This window comes from Poecilia mexicana, unplaced genomic scaffold, assembly GCF_051168715.1.
Source record: "Poecilia mexicana isolate PSO_F unplaced genomic scaffold, ASM5116871v1 scaffold_20, whole genome shotgun sequence".
In the NCBI taxonomy this organism is placed as follows: Eukaryota; Metazoa; Chordata; class Actinopteri; order Cyprinodontiformes; family Poeciliidae; genus Poecilia; species Poecilia mexicana.
Window position 1 is genome coordinate 17124943 of NW_028263389.1, and position 22463 is coordinate 17147405.

Consider the following 22463-nt stretch of genomic DNA (forward strand, 5'->3'; position numbering starts at 1 on the left):
CTGACCACCTGGCTATAGTCCTTCAGTCTCTTAGCTGCATTTCGATTAACCAATCAAATTGGGCAAATTGAAATTACGAACATAAATATGCACCAATTTCGAAAAAGCATTAGTTTATGGGTGTGTGTACTACTTATATTCCATCTATGATAATTTGTTGGGGTTTTTTTTACATTAAATACAATTAACATCACATTGAAGGTATAACAGTTTTAAAGACCAGATAAAAACGAAAATATTGATCAGTGGTTTGGGTACATAAGACTTTATGTATTTATTGGGGCATGCCATTAGCAATGCATAAGGAGAGCAGTGACTGACCTGCGAAGCAGGTCAGTCACTGCCTCCATGCATTGCATGGCAGGCACCTATTGTTCTACACCCAATAGAACGCCTGGATATTATTATTATTATAACAACTTCTTCCATTACCGTTAATGCGGCTCGTACCGCTGCGTGCCCACCCACAAAAGTGGTATCAAAACGTGTGTCTCGATCCCGGCATTGGAGCTATTACTTTTATTGGGGATCGGAGTTACGACGGCGACGTAAAAAGCGAAAAACGAGCGAAATTTCCAACTGCCGAAACCTTAGAGTGTAACTGAAACCAACTGCCGCTTTTTAGAGTGAGAAAAAGAGTGGAATTTTGACCCCAAAATAATTTTGAAATCGCTCTCATGGGTGCAAAAATTGCTCTATTGGTATGAAAGTCGGTCATGACATTGATACGAATGCCTGCTCTGGTAAAATGTTTTCAAAATTTCCCTAGGGCTTACGGTTTTCTGTCCAGGTGCTTCAGAGCAAAGTTTTGGGACAGGATAACTGACGTTCCTCCCCAGTGTTTTACATACATTTCTGAAAAATCTCTGAGCTCAGCGCACACCATTTTTCTCTCATCACTGCAATTACTGTGATTGAGCTACAGATATGAATCGCGGTAATAGATGAGATGAGAAATAGCCCTCTCATATGCTTCAAACGGTTTTTAGATCGGACTTACGGAACCCGAACGGGAAGCAGTCGTTCGGACTGCTTTTTCCATTAAAACTGACTGGGTGTCTCATAAAGATAGATAAGTCTGACACACACAGGGCACTTTCATCACTATAGCAACAGAATGCAGAGATAGGGAGAACTGCTGGGGTTTGGACTACAAAGACTCTGTAGTTCTAAATATGGCGGAACACTTTAATACTGAGGGCAGAGCAGGTCAGAACTACAACATGGCGGAACACTCAATTATTACAGAGGAGGGCTGAGCTGGCAGTTAGAACTACTTCCTGTTTTGGGCATTATACAGGTGGATTAACCAAACCACTGTTACACATTGGATTAGTGTGGTTATGAAAATTAAGTTTACTGAAAGTTTCAAAATAAAACTCTGAAAATTGCACTGACAAAAGTGCATCGCCGTAGGCGATGCAAAAATGAAAATCTTTTTTTTATGTTTTTTTTCTCAGGATAGTGAACTGCCTTGCGCAGCAAGGCAGTTCATTAACATTAGCATTTCATGGTTGTCTCAAAGATTGAAATCCTTCCCCAGCTTTCTGTCTCACACACACAGCAGTTGGCTGAGGGCCAATCGCTATAGCAACAGAATCCAGAGGAAGGCAAATCTGCTGGTTTGGACTACAAACCAGCAGCCATAACTGCCATAACTGTAGTTCTATCTATGGCCAAGACTCAGTTAAAACAGAGGCCTGACCAGCATGTCAGAACTACAACATGGCGGAACACTCAATTATTACAGAGGAGGAGTTGGCTGGTATTATAAACAACTTGTGCTTTGAGCATTATATAACTGATTTAACCTGATCACTATTACACATGAAATTAGTGTGGCAATTTCAAATGAAGCTTATTGAAAATTTTCAAAATAAAAGCCTTGACAATTTTTACATCATGTAATTGCTCTTTTTACATACATTTCTGCAAAAAGTTCTGAGCTCAGCGCACACCATTTTTCTCTCATCACTGCAATTACTGTGAATGAGCTACAGATATGAATCGCGGTACTAAATGAGACGACAAATAGCCCGCTCATACGCTTCAAACGGTTTTCGAATACGTATCACGGTTCCCGAATGGAAAGGAGTTGTTCGGACAGCTTTTTGGAGTGAAACTGGCTGGCTCAAACACATAGAATTGTTTCTCCCCCTGTCTGGAGAAACACAGGGGGAGGCTTGATCACTATAGCAACAGAACACAGACAAAAGCCAAACTGCTCCTTAGGACTACAAAAACACCATCTTTGTAGTTCTAAACACGATGGAACACTTTACTACAGAGGCCTGAGCAGAAGGTCGGAAGGTCAACATGGTGGAACCCTCAATCATTACAAAGGAGGGCTGAGCTGGCAGTTAAGAAGTACATAATGGTGGAACTCTGACTTATTACAGAAAGAAGGTGAGCAGAATGTTATAACTACAGACAGGGCAGAATGTTCTGGGCATTATATATGAACTGGTTTAACCCAACCACTGTTAGACATGGGATTAGTGTGGCCATTTAAAATGAAGCTTACTGAAAATTTCCAAATAAAAGCCTGAATATTCCTCTCAGGCCTTTATTATGTTTTTCTCTCAGGTTAGTGCAGAGAGAACTACAGATTTAAATCGTGGTTCCATCGGAGACAAGAAATTGCCCTCTTATATGCTTCAAAAAGTTTTCGGATTGCTCTTATGGATGCTGAACAGTAAGCCGCTTTGATCAGAAAAACTAACTGCTTCAAAGAGTTGCTGCACTCCTCTCATGCTAGTGCAACGCCGTAGGCGTTGCAATAATATTAAGCTTTTTTCGCATTTTTTTTCCTCAGGATAGTGAACTGCCTTGCGCAGCAAGGCAGTTCATTAACATTAGCACAAGATTGTGCACAACATTAGCACAAACTTTAGCATTTTACTGCCCCCACTAGTGCACTGCCTTGCGCAGCAAGGCAGTGCACATCCTAACATCCTACATGAATATTAGTCTTCACGCTAATATTAGCATTTTGGCTTATGCATTAATTTCAACATACTGAATGGTACAAGTACAGTTTAGTCAACATGTTTCTGACTCACCACAGGTTATTGACTACATTGAAGCTTTCTTTAGCATTAATGCTAATTTTTTGCATCAGAACGCTTGATTAAAAACCGACGGGCACACTTTGGCATGCCCCTTAAAATTTCTGCGGAATTTTCTAGTTTTTGTTTTAGTGTTTTACTATTTAGATTTAACTATGGATTTTCCCTTGATTGATGAGGTATTTTTTATACTCCCTAATTGGCACCTGGTAAACTAAGTATTGGGTTTCTTCCTTTATAACTGCAACTATTGCAGCAGTTTTGTAAATACTTGTATTCAGCTTTTATTTTAAAGCTTTCATATCATATGACATATGACTTTGTGAAAAGATCTGACTGACATGAGTTTGAGATTATCATCAGTGTTTGCACTGAGGCAGCTTTTTTTTTTCTTTTTTGATACATCTCTTCTCCATATGAAAGATATCTCCCACAAAGGAAACAGTGGATCTCCTGCAGTGATCTGATAAAACCAGCTGTGTGCCTGTAGTGAACCTGTGCTTTCAAGCCGTTGGGTGTGAAAAAAAAATAAAAAAAATAAGGCGAGAATGCTCCCTGAGGCATACCATGCAGCAGAACACACATGTGGTGTCACTGCAGAGAAAGCAATCCATCAGCAAATTGAGATGCAGAACAGAAGCCTAATATACATAGACTGAATTGGTACACTTGATCAATGAGAGTGCACTGAGTGTGAGGAGGATGGGTAAATGTCAGAGATTTTTCTAAATGGCACTGTTTGTGAAATCACTGGGTGGATTTTCTGCTGCATCAAGGAAAACAGCAATGAGTATAAATGTCATTTGTTTTGATTTGACTATTAGCAGTAATGCTAATTTGGCTTACTTGTTAATTAAGAAGAAGAATAAATTTTATTTCCGTACAATTACTGAATACATTTTTTTCCCTCCTTGTGTGTTTTTAGTTAGTGTGTGACTACATTTAGCAAATTCCTCTGGGTGCTTGAAATTCTTATTTTATTACCTCTCAGACTCCTCATCTGATTGCACACTTTATGATTCATAAAAGCGTCTCTCTGAACGGTTAGCTCCTTGATAAAACTAAGTGGAGCAACACCAGCAGGTGACATGGAACCCCAAATCATCACTGTCAGTAGAAACTGCTCACCAAACCTCAGAAAAATGAGTTTTTCTTCACTCTTTCTCTGACTTTGGGACCCAGATTTCCAATAAGTACCAAACAACTAACACTCTGTTCTTTTTTCTTAGGTAAGATCTTTTCCACTTGTAGCTTTTATGTCTTGAATACATCTGTTTGTGATGGAATATGAAGTTAATAGGAGAAAGTCCATACCTTTTTAATCTTAATTTTTTTATGGATTTTGCTTCACAATCCTGTCGTGCCTGTGGCTATCCTTCCACTCAGTCTTTCCAATACAGCACTTTGTAAGCAGTGGGATTTTCAATAGCTATCATAATCATCAAAACTGACAAAAAATAAACACTCATATATTTAAGTATGTGTGTCTCGGGTTAGTTTTTCAGAGTATTTAGTTAATCATAATAATTATTAGAATGCACTTTATTTGCTAGTGCTAACTTTTAACAGATGCATTTTGAGCTGTGATTTGAAAGTAAAAAGTGAATCAGTGTTATGGAAAGTTGGGAAGCCGAGTGACAAATTAGACACTGAATAGATTTTCTGGACTGAAACTCATCCTTAGCCCTGTTGCTTCTCTCTTTGATACAGTAAGGGAGATAAATGTTAATCTATCTGAAGCATTGGACTTGTTGATCCTTTTGGACGGTCTTATTTATCTGCCATGCTTCATCTTAGGCTCATGCTGACACATCCACTTCATTGCCCTGACTTGCTCTTGCAGTGAACCTGGATCATTTCATCTTTTTCTCTGATTCCCTAAACTGGGACCATGCTAGTAGGAAAGACACGGATGTGGAAAACAATTAACCCTGGTTTCCAAATGATTCCCAAGTATAAGTGTGAGCATCTGCATACCACTCTTAATTGTTCATCTTCATTTTCTTACATAAATTGGGCATCCGTCAATGTTATTATTACACTTACATAGATAGCTATTTAATTTAATTATTTATTTTTGCTGTTTTATTAAAATTAAATGCAAAACTAAGTAATTCTGTAAAAAAAAAAATTAAATAAAATAAATAAAATACTGTGTAAAAGATTGGCACTCCGCATCGTTCACATGAGGGTGAGCTGCTGAAGTCACGGCTCCCTCTACAGTTTGTACAGTGGAAAAATATTCCATCCAGTGCAGGAAAACAATCAAACTGGCTGTGCTGAACAGTCGGGAGGACACAACGGGAGATCACACACACTCACTTTCTGGGATGTGTGTGTGCAGCAACAGCGGGGATATTCTCTCCTCTCACTAGACGGACAATCAGAACTAATGGTTATTTTTGGGGGGGTCGAAGGGAGGAGATGTTTTCCATTTTCTTGCAGACATTCGGGGGGCAAAATGTTTCATTCTTGGAATACTTGAGGAGTGACGGCAACTTTCCCCCTACTCGGACTTCACACTAATCAGAGGGTAAGACGCTGAGAGAGGGAGAGAGGGAGAAAGGAGAGAGAGAGACAGAGAACTGGGCTTAACGATGCAAAGGGAGCAACATTCAGCTCAGTGGTTACGCGCAGAACCACCTCGGCGTGTGGCGGCTGTGTAACCGAGAAGCAATGCTGTCTGCGGGGATGCGGTGCCCGCCGCGGTCCCTGCCCGCTGATGTTGCGGCTCGGTCGGGCTGCGCACGGAGCCTGTGGGCGGCTGTGATTGGACCGGACACGGACTGGGGCTGACTGATGTTTGTCCGTGCGAGCAATATGTTAAAAGGAGGAGATCAATAGGAGTTACCGGCGAGCTTGGAGATGGCAGTGTCTCCGTATTGACGGGAGGAAGGAGGACAACAAGCACGAGGAATATGTTTTGGATATAAACAGATTCCCCCCCTCCGAAAATGTCTTTTCTCTCTCATTGCCTGTTGAGACAGACTGCTACAGATGGGAATATTTTTCTGTTGCCATTCCACTGAAGTTTTTTTTCCTTATAAAGACTATCATGTACCTCCTAATATATTTTCATATAAAGTTGAAGGACTTTTATTGTACTTATTGAACATTGCAGGGACATTTTAAAAGAGGGGGAAGAAAACTTTTATTCCGTAGGCTACCTGCAATTTCCAAGAAATTCCAAGAATTTCCGAAATGCATTCAGTGATGCCATGAAACATGGCTTATATGTGGGTTGCACATCTGCTTTTTTTACTCCCACTCCTTAGAGTGGGGACGGCTTTCTCTGGAGTTTTTAACACCACAGACAGAGACGTTTTCACCGATGACTCGCCACGGGTCAAGCTCGAGCGGTGGAAGCTTCACACGGCCGACTCACACCCCAACCTATATTTTAACCAGGCGGACGTGTTGCACTTGAGGCAAAGGTCCTCCACCACCCACAGTTACATCTTTAAAGTCATCCGGGCAGCTGTGCTCACCATGCTTTCCAACGCGCCGTCTTACATCCCCCCTGCAAAGCATGAGGAGTTTACAAGCAAATGGAATGAGATCTATGGGAACAACTTGCCCCCTCTGGCTCTTTACTGCCTGCTGTGCCCCGAGGACTCGGCCGCCCTGCAGTTTCTTTTAAAGTTTATGGATAGGATGGCCAACTACCCAGACTGGAAAGTGACCAGTGCGCCGAATGATGAGGTCCCCACGGCCCACTCTCTGACTGGGTTTGCAACTGCTTATGACTTTATTTACTCCTTCTTGGATGAAAGCAGGAGGGACGCATACCTCAAGAAAATTCGCTCAGAGACTGAAGCACTGTATGAGCTCTCCAAATTCAGAGCATGGGGGAAACAGTACCTCCAAAACCATCAAACCACTAATATCTTAGCCATCCTAACTGGTGCAATAGTGGTGGGCTCACATAACGACCCAGAGTCGATGATCTGGAAACAGGTGTCTGTGAACTACATGGAGAAAACCATGTTTCTCCTTAATCACATTGTGGATGGCTCTTTGGACGAGGGAGTCGCTTATGGAAGCTACACAGCCAAGTCCATAACGCAGTACGTCTTTTTAGCCCAACGCCATTTTAACATCGACAACATGCAGAACAACTGGCTGCGGGGTCACTTCTGGTTTTACTATGCCACTTTGCTGCCAGGCTTCCAGAGGACAGTTGGCATAGCAGACTCCAACTACAACTGGTTTTACGGACCGGAGAGTCAGCTGGCTTTCCTCGACACGTTTGTCTTGAAGAATGGAACAGGAAACTGGCTGGCTCAGCAGATTCGGAAGCACAGACCGAAGGATGGACCCATGGGGCAGTCGTCGGCCCAGCGCTGGGCTACGCTCCACACAGAGTACATCTGGTACAACTCACATCTCACACCACAACCTCCTCATGACTTTGGCAAAGCGAGGATGCATATTTTCTCTAACTGGGGGGTTGTTACCTATGGAGCTGGACTTCCTGCTGGCCAAAGTAATACTTTTGTTTCCTTTAAGTCTGGACGACTGGGCGGCCGTGCAGTCTATGACATCGTTCATGACAAACCTTACTCCTGGGTAGACGGTTGGAACAGCTTTAACCCTGGCCACGAACACCCAGACCAGAACTCCTTCACATTTGCTCCCAATGGGCAGGTGTTTGTATCTGAAGCACTTTACGGTCCCAAATACAGCTATCTTAACAATGTTTTGGTGTTCAGTCCATCTCCTACCAGCCAATGTAACAGTCCATGGGAGGGGCAGTTAGGGGAGTGTGCCAAGTGGCTGCGCTGGACTGATGAGGGGGTGGGTGACGCCAGAGGAGAGGTGATTGTTGCCTCTGAGCACAGGGACACTATGTTTGTGAGCGGGGAGGCTGTGTCAGCATACTCCCCAGCCATGAGATTAAAAAGTGTTTTCAGAGCCTTGGTTCTGCTAAACTCCCAAACTTTGCTGGTGCTCGACCACGTTGAGAAGTGGGCCGACTCCCCTGTGAAGTCTCTCAGTGCTTTTTTCCACAACCTAGACATTGATTTCAAATATGTTCCCTTTAGATTTATGGACAAATACAACGGTGCCATGATGGATGTGTGGGATGCTCATTATAAAATGTTCTGGTTTGACAGCCAGGGTCACAGCCCTGAGACCAGAATACAGGAGGCAGAGCAGGCTGCAGAGTTTAAAAAGAGGTGGACACAGTATGTCAATGTCACTTTTCCAATGACAGGCGCAGTCAGCAGAGTAGCTTATGTGTTACATGGCCCATATGTTAAAGTGTCCAGTTGTAGATTTATAGATAACAGCAAAAATGGTGTGAGGCTTTCTTTAACCATAAACAACACAGAGAAGATTGTTTCTATAGTTACTAACTATAAAGATATAGGAGCAAGATTGGCTTATATAGGATTTGGCGGTCACTGCAAAGTTGAAGATAGATATCAGATCACTAGATATGGCCTTGGGACGCAGCACATCCCTAAACAAATTAGCAACGATAATCAGCTCTTTGACATTGGATTTACTCTCAATGTGGTTGCGGGCGTTGTTCTCTGTGTGGCCATAGGATTTTTGACCATGCAGAGAAAGTTTTATGTTTGCTTCAGCAGACTGATGCGCTACGCCTTGCTCTCTGTGCTTGTCCTCTGGATAGTCGAGTTGCTGTTTGTGTCCAACAGCTGCGATCAGCTGCTCTGCGGAGTAAAGTGGAAAGGTGCAGACACCAAAAGTGAAGCAAGCAAACAAATCAGGTTGTACGAGCAGCACCGGCTCCCCCTTCCCACCGTGGTCATAACAGCCCTTCCTGGGTCGGGGTCAGAAATACTCAAGTACCTTTTCTATAATAACTCAGACTTTGTTTACATAAGGGTTCCTACTGAACATGTGGATATTCCTGAGACTGAGTTTGAGTTTGACTCACTGGTTGACACCTGTGAGTGGTCAAGGACAGATGCTTTGCATGGACGGTTTAAGATCATTCAGAGCTGGCTGCATTCACTTGTGCACAATACCAAGCTGCACTTGCAAAATATCCAGCTTGCAGAGGGCAGCAGGGTCAAACAGCCCCAGAGAGCAAGCCCCTCTAGGGACAGAAAGAAAAGATCCAGGCGGAGGGAGCCTGCGTCTGAGCTGAAGGGCAGGCTGAGGGCCAGCCTGGACAGAGACACAGAGTACGTTAGGGAGATGAGACGGCATGTTGCGGAGTACCCCAACGCCCAAGTGGTCCTCAACATGCGGAGCGGCAGCTGGACGCTTAAACTGCCCTTCATTCAAGAAGTGGTTGGCATCTCCCTGAGGGCAGTCTATTTGGTCAGAGACCCTCGGGCATGGATTTATCTCATGGTTTATAACAGCAAGCCCAGTCTTTACTCACTGAAAAACATCCCGCAGCACCTTTCCTTGATATTCAAGGAGGATTCTGTAAGGGGAGGGTGCCCAGCAATTGCCCCAGAGTTTAAAACAATCCAGTGGCTGCTGTCCCGGTCAGAGACGAACCCTATCCTGATCCTTGCTCATCTCTGGCTGGCTCACACGGTGGCAGCACTTCGAGTTGCTGAGACCCTCCCCGAGGACTCCTACCTTCGAGTGAGGTTTGAGGACGTGGTCAGCTTCCCCCAGGAGACAGCGGAGACAATACACACATTCCTGGGAGTTCCTATGTCGCCAGCAGCCCTCAATCAGCTGACATTTACCACCTCCACAAACCTGTACAACCTCATGTACGAAGGGGACATCTCACCAGCAAACATCAACATATGGAGGCAGAAAATGCCTCGAAAGGATGTCACACTGATAGAGGATATATGCGGAGGTGTAATGAAAAGGTTGGGCTATGCCAGGTCTGCCAGTTAACTGCTGCTGATCAGCTTGTCTTGAGCTGTCATGTTTACTGTAGCTGCCACTCAAATATATTTTCTCTTTTTCTTTTGCACTGAAATTTAAGAAAGTTAGTTGCCTGTCTCTCTGTGTCCAAATGTTTTGCGCTAAGTGGGGGTGTATTTAGGGATTTGTGCAGAATATGCCAACAATGTCTTAGACGGAAGAATATTTATATATATACAACAATAGGTGGAAGGGATTGTGTGTTTTCCTCCAGCAGCTGCTCATGTTTACCATTAGCACTTCTTCTCTAAGGGAGATTTTGAAACCTTTACTGTCTTACAACAGGAAGAGCACTTACTTTCAGTACATCACCTCATTTCATAAACGACTACGTACTGTTTTGTTTAGAAATGTAAAATCATTGTTTTTTTTTGTTTTCTGCAGAATTAATCGTTTTCGTTTGATTCGTTTTGGAGGAGATTATTAACTGGTTTGGTGGAAATATTTTGGGGCTGTGGGAAACAAGTTTGGCACAGTACTGTAAATGAATATATTTTCCTGGTTATTCATGAAAAAATTGACTGTCATTTACAAAGAAAACAGGAAAGAAAGAAAGTGTATTTGCTGCTATGTATCTCTAAATGTTGTCTTTAACTCGTTTATCGTTACAATTAGATTTGAAAAGGAGAAGAACACCCATTTTTAAACTACATATAAACAATGAAATTAAACAACTGCACTTCAGTTGTGAATAATTCACAAGCACAGTTCAGTTCAGTGCAGTTTCAGACATGAATTGTTCTCTCACTTCCACGTAAACAAATATCTGAAGGTTTTGATGTGGACCTGGAGGCTGAGTCCACTAGTTTAGCCAAAGTTTTAGAATCAGGGAACATTTCTCCAACTGAAATTATCAGAATTCGCCAAGACTTTCTGAACGAGGGGTTTCCTGATCACACAAGCACATGCTACAGCGGGAGGAAATCCCACAGCATGTGTGCTCTTTCCATCAAAGATGGAAAATATTTAGTTAACATGGGGCCTGATGAATATAGATTATTTAATTATTTCATGCTAAATATCAAAGACGGGAGATAAAAATATTTTTATTTTATTGGTCATTGATGTTCTTGCTGTCACCCACAGATACTTAATAAATGATCTTTTAAAAGGCAACATTATAATCTATATCATCAACGCTGTTTAATGTATATTATTAATAATATGTTCCATTAATAATAATAGTATTAATCATTATTGAATAACAATTATTATTATTATTATTATTATTATTATTATTATTATTATTATTATTATTATTATTGTTATTATTATTTGATATATATATTTTCTTTTGCACCGGCCCTAAAATGAGCTGAAAAAGAGTAAAGAGTGAAGGATTAAAAATATGTAAGAAATGGGATTTATCGCAAATAAGAACTTTTGATTATTTTTGTCTTTAAAAAGCGTAAAACCGAATGCTGCAGGAGAGACGGAGAGCATCAGTGGCTTACACACAGAAATGCTTTGATTGCATTTTAATTCAATCAGCTGACAGATTTCATTTTAAAGCTCAAAGATATCATGGCATTTGTGTGGCCTGGCACTGTTACAGGGACTCTTTTGATTGTAAAGGAGGGAGTATGAGTTTTTCTTTGAAAAATTAGTCTCAATGTTTGAAAAAAAATGAGCCTGTAAAGATGTAACGTGTAGCAGAATGTGAGTCAAGAGTATTTATGGCTTCCAAAGACATACATCCCAAAGGATCGAGAATGAATATGATTATTATAATGACTCCCTTTTAGCAGTTACTGAATCAGAGAGAAGAGCTTAATGGAGATCAAACTGAAAAAAAAAAAAGCTGAACTGTCAGCCCTGATGCATTTCTAGTCGATGCCGTTTTTAAAGCATTCCCCTCAGCAACCCCCATTAATCTGAAGAATGCATAGCTGAGGCGGTGTTTTACCCTTTTCAAAATCTTCACTGCAAAGAAACTGAGGAACATGCAAACAGCACAGGTTTCCATCTCCTGAAACGTTCACTCTGTTATGATCTCTGGTTTATTTTATTTTATTTTTTATCTACAGAGGACAGAGAGATCTGCACTAAACGGGGGGTGAATAATAAGTTTAGAGGAAAAATAAAGAGACCATCTCATCTCTGTGACGTTAAGCTGTTGCTTGGGCAAAAATGTATGCTACTCAGTAACCTTTGAAGCCGTCTTTCTTTAAACCTTTTTGCACTGCAACTGGATCATATGTATCATGCACATGGTGCGCTCATTTATACCCGCAAAAAAAAAAAAAAACATAATTGGGTAATCATTTCTCCACTACAATCAGCTGTGTTTGTTTTCTTCCCTGGTCCTGACTGGCTGGACACCCCCCACGCCCCCGCCTCCACCCGTTTGATGTTTGTGGTCTTTGAATGTGTAGATTTTGGCAGACATGCTTTCACTTTTGGTGTTGCAATCCTGTTAGCGACTCAGTGTTTTGTATTTGCTTGTGGGGATACAGTTCCTTGCTTCTGTGGCCTTGAATTACAATCATTTCCATGTTGAGTGGGGGTGGGGGGGATTTCTGTTGGCTCTGGAGCAGGAGGTGGCCACAATGTTCAGAAAATAATAAATACATGAATATATTCGCAAACCAGTCTTTGTTTTGATGCTGTCAGCTGCTTTTCACTGTGATAATGTTATGTTTTCTCTGATTATATGACACCGGCCCTCATTTAGCCCAGTTTTCCAACATTTCCAGTTGTAGGTTTTCACACACTTAACTATGGGCAAGGATTTCATATTAATTAGGGGCTTTTAATGATGCATTTGAATTGTTTTTGTTTCTTTTTTAGGGTGGAATACAATATACAACCTAAGTCTTTTTTGAAAACATAAAATGGTCTGAATTTATTTATGTATTTATTTATTTTAAGCACACAGAGTTGTAAATACAGATATAAGGTACCAGAAACACAGTTCTGTGCAGTTTGTTACACAGAACTGCATATTCACAGAGCAGTAAGGGGTGTCCATTCTTGTCATACTGTTATTTGTTGTATATTGCTAACATATTGCATAAAAGAGTATGAAAAAAGGATTCCAGGAAACTAACCATTGTACCTGAAATCTGCTAAAACTACCTAGGACATTTTCTTTTTTGTCATTATGCATCCATAACAAAATTCTGCTTAGTTACTCTCTGCATCAAAAAATGGACAAAAGCATTTAAAACCTAACCCCCACGACATTAAAAAAAAAAGTCCAACAGTTAATTCAGAATGTTTGTGCAGAATAATTTATGTGCAAAGTAAACAAATTAACAAGTAAACAAATTTAGCAGCAATGGCGTGCAACTTGAGGTAGGATGTGTGAAAAAGTGCAAGATCCCGTTTTTATGTTATCATCCTCTAACTCATGAATGTCTTCGAGGAAGTTGTGTGAGTGTATGGGGCAAATTTCACAGCTCTGGGGAAAAAGCTGTCTTTCGGTCTGGTGGAATGTGCTTTTATGTTCCTGTACCGTTTTCCAGAAGGAAGCAGTGAAAAAGTCCATTGCCAGGGTGGGTGGCGTCTGCAGCGATACATCTGGCCTTCTTCTGCATCCATCCACTGTGTACCGTTTCCAGACGTGGGAGAGGACTCCCCCCCAATTCCCTGTGCTGTTTTTACAACCCGGGCCAATTTCCTTCTGTCTTCTGCTGCGCAGCTGCCAGACTCCACTGTCATACTAAGACAGAAGATGCTTTTTTATGGTAGCTCTACAGAAGTTCACAAGCAGCTGAAAAGAGAGACCAGTCTGTTATAGCTTTCTGGGGAAGAAGAGTCTTTGTTGGACCGTCACCAGGTACGATGTGTTCAGTGACCAAGTTAGGTTGTATGATGTTACATGGCTAGCCAGGAACTTGATATTAGCCACACGGTCTACTCCCTCCCCATGATTGAGCAGATTATGGTGTCTGTGCTCCTGGACCTCCTGTAATTCACAATGACCTCCTTGGTCTTGTTGAACACGTGGCACTGTTGGATCTATGGAAGGAGTCTGCTGAGGGCAAAAAAAAGGTAGTTGCTATTTTGAAACATGTTAAGGGACATTTACCAAATACCATTAAGGTTCTATATTTATTCATCCATCAATCTATTGTTTATACCTTCTTAGCTATTAACGCAAAGACAAACAACCACACATGCACTCAAATCTAAGGACAATCTAGAGAGACCAATTAACCTAACAGTTATGTTTTAGACTCTCGGAGCAAGCAGATCAGTTTATTTGATTTAACTCTTTATAGATATATGTTTGAGTAAAATAAACTTTTATTCTATGAGCTACTGACAACATGTCTCCTAAAGTCCAAGCAAAAATGTAGTATTTATTCACAGAAAATGAGAAATGGTCAAAATAACTAAAGAGATGCAGAGCTTTCAGACCTCAAATAATGCAAAAAAAAAAAGAAAAAAAAAGAAGTTTATATTTAGAAACAACTCAGGAAGAGTTCAGAAATCAATGTTTGGTGGAAGAACCATGAGGTCTTCAATGGGGTTCAGCGCAGTGGTCTCTTAATTTTTTTTCCAGAGCTGTAAATTCTTCTGTGTAAGAAAGTTCACAATATATTTAAACTTGAAACTAAATCATTATTTTCATAAATCTCTAAAGTTTTATGGTCTATAATTATTCCACCATCAAATAGAATAGTTTAAATGCTTCCTCAAAAGTCTATAATTAAAATAACATTTATGTCCATGATGACTGTATGCCGACCTTTGCAGAAAAAGGAGATTGCGCTGTAAATTTTAATTTGCATGTCTCTTTTTTTTTGCTGTAAATTCTTCCAACCAGCAAGGCCTGTGTCTACTCATGCAGAAGTCTTTATGCGGCAACAAGAAAACCTCCAGATTATTAGACATGGATGACAGGAGCCTGACTGTTTCTCCGGCTGATGTGCATGACGGGAAAGAGGCAACAATTAGAAACATGTCAGGAAGTTGCTCTGCCATGTTCTGACTGGTGGAAGCTGCAGAAGAGAGTGCACACACACTGCATCTCATGTCTCGGAGTGGTGAGTCAGTCATTTCGTTACTCATTTGTTCCTTATCCCTCCTGTAACACCCGAATGCTTTGGCGGAGCCCTCTGTACCTAATCCTTCCATGAACAGGAACATTATTCATAGAAAAACCTCAGGCTGATTCTATGGAAGGGAGGGTTTTCCACAGGAATGGACTTACTAAGTAGCCTCCTTTGATTAACCCTGATTCTCAGATGACAGGTAAAGAAAAAAATAATAACGAAACTGAATTTATTCTTGTATCAGTCTTTAGCTTTTATTTATTCAGCTTTTGCAAGGACATGCATTAATGACAATCTTATTGCACAAGAAAGGCTCAATTCCAGCTTCCTCCTGTCACGTCTTGATGTTCTTCTGGGCAAGTCACTTAACCCCAAATCGCTTCACAATCTGCTCATTGTTGTGTAAAGTGTCTGTGTGTGTGTGTGTGTGCGTGTGTGTGCGTGTGTGTGTGTGTGTGTGAATGTACCTGGAGTGTAAAGTGCTTTGAGTGGTCAATATAACTAGAAAAGAGGCATATAAATTCAGTCCATTTACCATTTAATAACGTTGGGTTCATAAAATCATGCAACCACCGACAGGGTTTTCAGAAAAGACAGTTATTCACCACCTCTCACAAGACTTTTGTCACTTTTCCTGTCCCGTCTTTTTGTGACCGCTTTAAATTTATTATGACTCCATGGAGTCTGCAGACTCCTGATGTGACTAAGAATTTTATAATTGTTTGTCTGTCATTATTCACAAAAGGTTTTTTTTTTTTTTATCCTGCATTACATTAAAGTAGTTGAAAGTCTCTCTCTTCTGCTCTGCAGGGCATAAGCTCCATTATCCATAAATTAACTCTGTATTAAGATTCACAACTGCAAACCTACAGAAACTACCGGAGCAATAACAATCACCTTTTGCCATAAATATTTGAAAAATGCTAATTCTAATTAGGCATAGCTCAATTTGCACATTAAGAAACAGGGAAAATTGCATTCACTTTTTTTTTTTATTTAAAAGGCTATTAAAAGGTGCATTATGTAAAACTGACTTTTTGGGCTTTATATGATGTTATAATGTTATTTACTCATCAAAACCACATATGGAGTGTTGCTTTGATTCTTTCATCAGTTTGAGAAATCCTTGAACCTCCATGGTAACCATTAAGAGTTGCCTAAACGCTTGTTCATACAAAGTGCCGCCTCATTACACAACACCTCACCCATGTGCTTTTCCGCCAGACTAGTGGCAGCGGGTGGAACTGTGCGTCTGCTGAGCTTATGATACAAACTATTTCCCAGGTTAATGCTCTGAAGAATGACTGTTAACGGTATGATTATGATAAAAGAGTTGTTGTAATGATCTGCTGAATGCAGAGAGTTGGAAAGCACAAGAGCTCCTTAAAGAAACGGAGGCCCAATTTGAAGGTGTCAGATTACTAAGTCAGATTTCTTTTAAGTTATGTTTGAAATCTACAGCATTTCTATAAGAACTGAAGATAATATAGTTACCTAATTGTGCTAAAGATGGATGCATCTATGCATGGGCCTTGAAAATACATAATGCTTAATGCCACTCCTTTAGGAGCCATTCCTGCTTACCTGAAGGGTAGTGATTAAGTACAGTGCAAAATGCATTACAGATTTTCACTATGCAACCATATTTTACAGAGTAGAAGAAAACATTTTCTTTTAGGTACACTCACATCCAGGCCTTATAGAAATATGCTCTCTTTTTTTAACTGGGTTGACTAACAAGGTTATTAGTTCTCATTGTAAAGTCTTTATGATGTGTTTAAAAGAAAAAAAATCATTGGGTTCATATACTTTTGCTAAAGGATACTTTAAAATGATTATACAATTACATATTGATAGGAAGTGTCGAACAAATGTCAAAGAAGGTGGTAGGTAGTCAGCATCAGCAGATATTTTGGGTTCATTCTTGATGAATTTAATTCAATGACATCACCATTTCCACCATCTTCAGTTCTCAGTTGACAAAATCTTACTGCTTTTATACAAAACTGACACAAACCTAAACCTCATAGGTCTCCACCATTAGATAACCGGTTAAACCAAATAACACAATCTGAAAAAAAAAGGAGTATTAATAAAATTGAAAACTTTTCTACAAAACTAAAAGGTTTGCAACCTTAATACAGAGCAGATAAAAAAAAAGTTACTTTGAAGAGAATAAATAAGACCTTACAAGAAAGAAAACCCTTCATTTGGCTGTACCCAGTGATGTAATCGAAGACATCATGAACCTGTACAAACAGGAAGTGGTGAGTCGGCCCCTCCCACACACCTGGTCTGGATGTAGGATCTGAACGAAGGAACAAACAATGGCGAGTACTACAAATTAACACATATTTCACCATAATTGAAAGAGAAGGAAAATTCAAATTAGCTTGTGATTTAGTATCTTTTCCTTAAACAAAATGCTTGGAAATAAACTGTAACATAATGCTACCACAAACAAACCCAGCAGAAGATCACATCAGGAGCATCATCTGCTTCAGCAAGAGAATTTTGGTAATTTTCTGTCTTGACCATGCTTTTATACCCCCATTTCAATCATACGCAGAAACCAAAACATGTGCAAAAATAGTGTAAAAGAGCAACAAATTAAGAATTCATCTAGAGCTGATATGTAAATGATTTATTCAACAATAAAAACAGCAGTCGCAGTTAAAAGGCTTAAACAGCAAAGTGTGCCTTTTATAGAAGCAGTAGCAGAGCGCGGGAACACAGATTATCTTCACCGATGATCTGAGGCCTTTAACAACACAAGAACATTAATGGCTTTGCTCCTTAAACAGAAAAGCTCCCACACAGCTGCATAGGAAGTCTGAGCAGCCCGTCCCAGCCAATTAAATTTGGTATAATTTTATAGTCATAAAAATAATGGAAACCAACGTCAAGAGTTTCTTTCGTGCAATTCATATTTCATCTGAAAATAACAGAAAAAAAATACAAATATGTTTTATAACAGCCCTCTGATGTCTGAGAAGAGCGAACAGATTTGCAGAGCTAATTTAAGCTAGGCGGTTTCCTCGCAGATTATCTCTGATGTTTGATAACTGATGCATAATCATCGCCACGAAAGGAGATTTTACAGAGAAAATGATGAAAAGCTGCGCTATAATCTAATCCGTGCGCTCAGCTCGGCAATGCGATCACTCTGTCTTCCCTCTCATGGAGGTTATCCAGATAGAAAAAAAAGAGGGGGACTCCATTTCAGCTGAGTAGTCATACCCTTTCGTTTTCCACCTTTATCTTTCGCCTTCGGTGGATCCGAGTTCCCAGGAGAGCCTCTCCCTTGCCGGCAGCCATCACTCCTGCCACTGCTCATTAATTAACCTTTGCCGCTGCTGCCAGCAGTCAGGGAGCGGGCTAAAATTCAGCCGGAGAGTAATCATCGATATAGCATCAGCAGGAGGCGTTTGTGCTGCAGAATTAGCCTGCTAATGGAGAACAACACCATTATCGTAGAAGTTTAAAAACGTGAACATGCAAATCAGGTGGCGTATCGTGAGAATTTTCCAGCTTACAGATTTGTTCTGATTTGGCCATTTTTGTCAGTTTTTGCAGATCACCAAGCAAATTTGAATATAACAAGCAGATTACCGGAGTAATGCTTCCAAATTCTGATTTTATTTATTAAAGGAAAAAAGATGCATAACTTCACCTGGCTCTATGTGAAAAAGCAGTTGTTTCTTAAGCCTAATAATTGATTGCGTCACCAACATTTATGATAACTGAACTGTTTTAATTCAGCCACATTGGAAGGTTTCCATGCAAGAAGGGCCTGGTAAACATCATGCCATGAAATCTCAATAAGACCAGACTTTGATTTGGCCGAACTTCTTCCTTCAGGATTATCTGCTGACGTAGGAGTAGCTCCAGTGTTAGAGTGATGTTTATTTATTATTTTTCTGAAATGCTGTACTAGTCTGAAACACACTGTCAAAACATCTTTTGTCTTATCCGTCCTTTATTAATATTCGGATCATCAATAGTTTTTTTTTTTGTTGTCATATTTAAGACAAGTCTTTGTGATATTTTTAGTCTGCAGTGGTGCTACCATTGGACTTTCTCGATGGATGTTATTTTTTTTGTCTAGACTGTTTCTTATTGATTGACCTCTGACCTTGTCTGAGTTAAGTGGTGTCTGCAGTGCTCAGGATGTTGTTTTCTGACCTTCTGGATGAGTCATTGACGTGCTCTTGGAGTAGTTTTGATAGATTGGTCACATCTTGGAAGATGCACCAATCTCCCATGTTCTTCTATGGATAAAGACTCTCTGCGGTTTGACATAGTCCCAACATTTTAGAAATCTCTCCGTAACCCATTTTTAGACTGATGGCTTTGTGCCTAAGAATATAATATATTACTTTGTGAGATCATTTAGCCTGTCATGTTGTCAGAAAGGCCCCGTTAAAGAAATGTATTGATTCAGCAAGTCGGATAGTAATCTGATTTCTGTGCGACTTGTAAAATTGAAAAAAAAAACGCACCTTTTTTTCCACAGTTGTTTCTAATTTTGCAATGAGACAATTATGTTTTTTCACTAAGGGCAAAGTCAGTTTCATTAGATTTATCCCTATGAAATTAAAGTAATTTGAACATTTTATTTTGTTATTTACGTAGGTTATCCTTGTCAATGATTAAAATTTGTTTCATGATCTGAAACCTTTTAGTGTAACAAAAAGCAAAAACAAAATAAATCCGTCAAGGGGCGACACATTTTTCACAGTAATTTATTTCTTGATGAAAGCACATCCCTTTTTGTGTCACAAGCACAAAATCAAGATGACTTTTGTGATGTAGTGTGAGCAGAGCAGAAGGTGGTGTTTTGCAGGTTTTTTTGTTTTTTTAAAACTCATTTTCAGTGTGGTAAACAACACATCTGAGTTCCTGGGATCCCAATGTTAGAATTTACCTACTGATAAATCCGCTGCACATAGATGCAGGAGTGTGTGGAGTCAAGGAATCGGCGATAATAGGAGTTGACTGGCGAGGAAATATGGCGCGTTGTCAATTTGCAGCTGGTGGCAAGTCATTTCTGTAGTGAAAATTGGATCTTCCGTGCCAATAAAGCACAGCGGCAACTGCTAATGAAGCCCAGTCTGGTCGCATAACAGAGGCAAATCACACTGGATGAGGCTTTCTGGAATTTCACTTCAGGCCACCCTTAACTCTGATACTTTTCAACGTGTTTATCAAAACACTTCTTAGGGCCAAAGCGTAAATTTTTAATGCATTTTTGTTCCCCTGAGCAGTTATTTTCTCTCTTTTATTTTAGAAGAAGAAATCCCTCTAACTGCTTTGCAGAATATAAGTTGTATTCTCAGATGGATGTTTTGCTAAATCTTCCATAAACCAGTAGATTCTGTTTAAAGTTTCTACTTGTTTTTCTACCAGTCTTTCACTCTGTTCATCCAAAAAAGGTTCTCAAGTCAAACTCTGTCCGACGATTGAATTAAAGTCTGCGGACACAGATTTGTCTTTTCTTTTTGCACAGCAATATGACAGAACTGGAGATCATTGAAGTTGCTCTAGTTTGGAAAGCAAAACCATTTAGTAGAACCCGGCTTCATGTTAGCTTAGCTTGTCGTTGTTGACATTTTATCTGATATGTTCTGTTGTTCTGCTTATTGTGGACAGTTTGTAATGTCTCTGGGAAACTGAACCACTCAAAGCAACACTCTAAATAAGCCCCACCCTGTTCGTCAGTCCCTTCCCACCTTCATCACTTATGACGACAAACGTTAACTTCATAGAAGAGGCCCATTGGAAGTATATATTTCTGTTAATTTTGAATGATGGCTTAAACGAATAAAAATATAGCGTCTCAGAACTATTTGAATATTACATAAGATGTAATATGTAATACAAAAATGTCAAGTATACCTTTTACTCTCCTGAAGTTGCTTTCACAGCACTCTGTGCTTCGTCTGACTTATACCTGTTGCTTTAGCACCTATTTCTACATTTTGCAAGTCTTACATGTGCATCACAGAATGTATCAAATGCAGTGCAAAGTGAAATGATCCTTTAATTTACAAATTAATTAGATCGACACTTCAATCATTCACAGACCCACTGTGTGTGGCCAGTTTTTACGCACTAAACTTTCCACTAACTGTACACACAACTACATAGAAGACTCGGTATCAAGTGCTTGTATTGCCCCCATCTTGCCCTATCGGCCCTGGTTAGAAAACTATGCTGTTCATATTAAAAACCGCTGTTGCCAAAGACTCACTTCATTCAAACACTCCGGCTGTTGATGTGTGCAAAACGATGTGAAGGATGAAGAAAGAGAAACAAATTGCATCAATAAAGTTATTCTGCCGTTGTCGAACTGTTTTCGTCTGGAGGGAGTAGGTCACAGCACGTCGAAGCGGAAAAGTAGACATGGTAGAGGTCTGAGACATGTTTTTATTCCGAGGTGCGGCGGTGAATCCAGCTGGCTCTTCTACAGACAGACAGAGACGGGGCAGAGGCCCGTTTCCTGGATGACACACTAAGTACTCCTTCATTACCCGGACGCAGAAACCATAAACCGGCTGTCAGGCTGCTACCGCGGCCACCACTCTTCTGAACCTTGTCTCGACAGGTCATGTCTGCCCAGAGGGATTATTTTCATGTTTTATGTCGCACACAATAGATCTGGTATTGGCGATGGAAAGAGGGGGGAAAAAAGAGGATGAATATATGTCTGAGTTTTTGTGGGGGCGTCCAATCCGGACTAATTACATCAAGCATGAGTCATTGATCTCTAATTAGTGGAATTGATGTATTTCAGTAGGAGGAACTGGCCTTATAACATTGGTCACAGCGTTCCTTTGAAATTACAGCAGAGCAGGATTCCTGCTGCTCATCTTCACGTACGTATTTTTATCTAGCAGACTTTCAGCAGGACAGAAATTGAAATCTGCTGCCCACAACTGGCAGACGACCTGACTGAGTCACACAATCAGACTTTCACATCAGTCGCCGGGCTGCCCTATGATTTTGAGCTGAGCTCCTCTATAAGTGTCCTACCTACATGTAAGACCAGAAAATCTAGTTCTTTGTGTTTGCTTTTGATGGTTTTACTTTTCCTCAACATCACACACTTGGCTCAGTTAAGCTTCACACAATGGTGGTCTATTTTTAAAAGAGGCACCTCGACTCCAGCAGGCTGCTGGAGCCAAGAGGTACTCGTCCGTGAGCTTGTCTTGTTCTCTGAAATTTTAGCAATATAGACGGCCAGATGGTCATATTCTCAGGTCATATGCTTCATGAAGTCAGCACCGTTTTTTTCAGGGTGGATTTTCAACTATAGACACTATAAAAATCAGCAATTTTTCTTGGGATAATTGTGAACTGTTGTCTGCTTCTCTATCTGTCTGTTAGAATTAACAAGTTTTGTGAAATGTCACAATGATGAAGACATTAGAGATTTATTTAGTTATATCTCCAGAATCAGTTGACCCAGAATGATTACTGTCTCTTTGAAGAATGAGGGAAAGCCTGGATGATGTTATGG

The 22463-nt window shown here is 40.3% G+C and overlaps 1 protein-coding gene across 1 annotated transcript; it reads left to right on the forward strand.

Moving 5' to 3' along the window:
* Positions 1-4577: 4577 nt before the first annotated feature.
* dselb (dermatan sulfate epimerase like b) lies at positions 4578-12526 on the forward strand. Its single transcript, XM_015008524.2, has one exon. The coding sequence runs from the start codon at positions 6294-6296 to the stop codon at positions 9906-9908; it is 3615 nt and encodes a 1204-aa protein (XP_014864010.1). The 5' UTR covers positions 4578-6293; the 3' UTR covers positions 9909-12526.
* The last annotated feature ends 9937 nt before the right edge of the window (positions 12527-22463 follow it).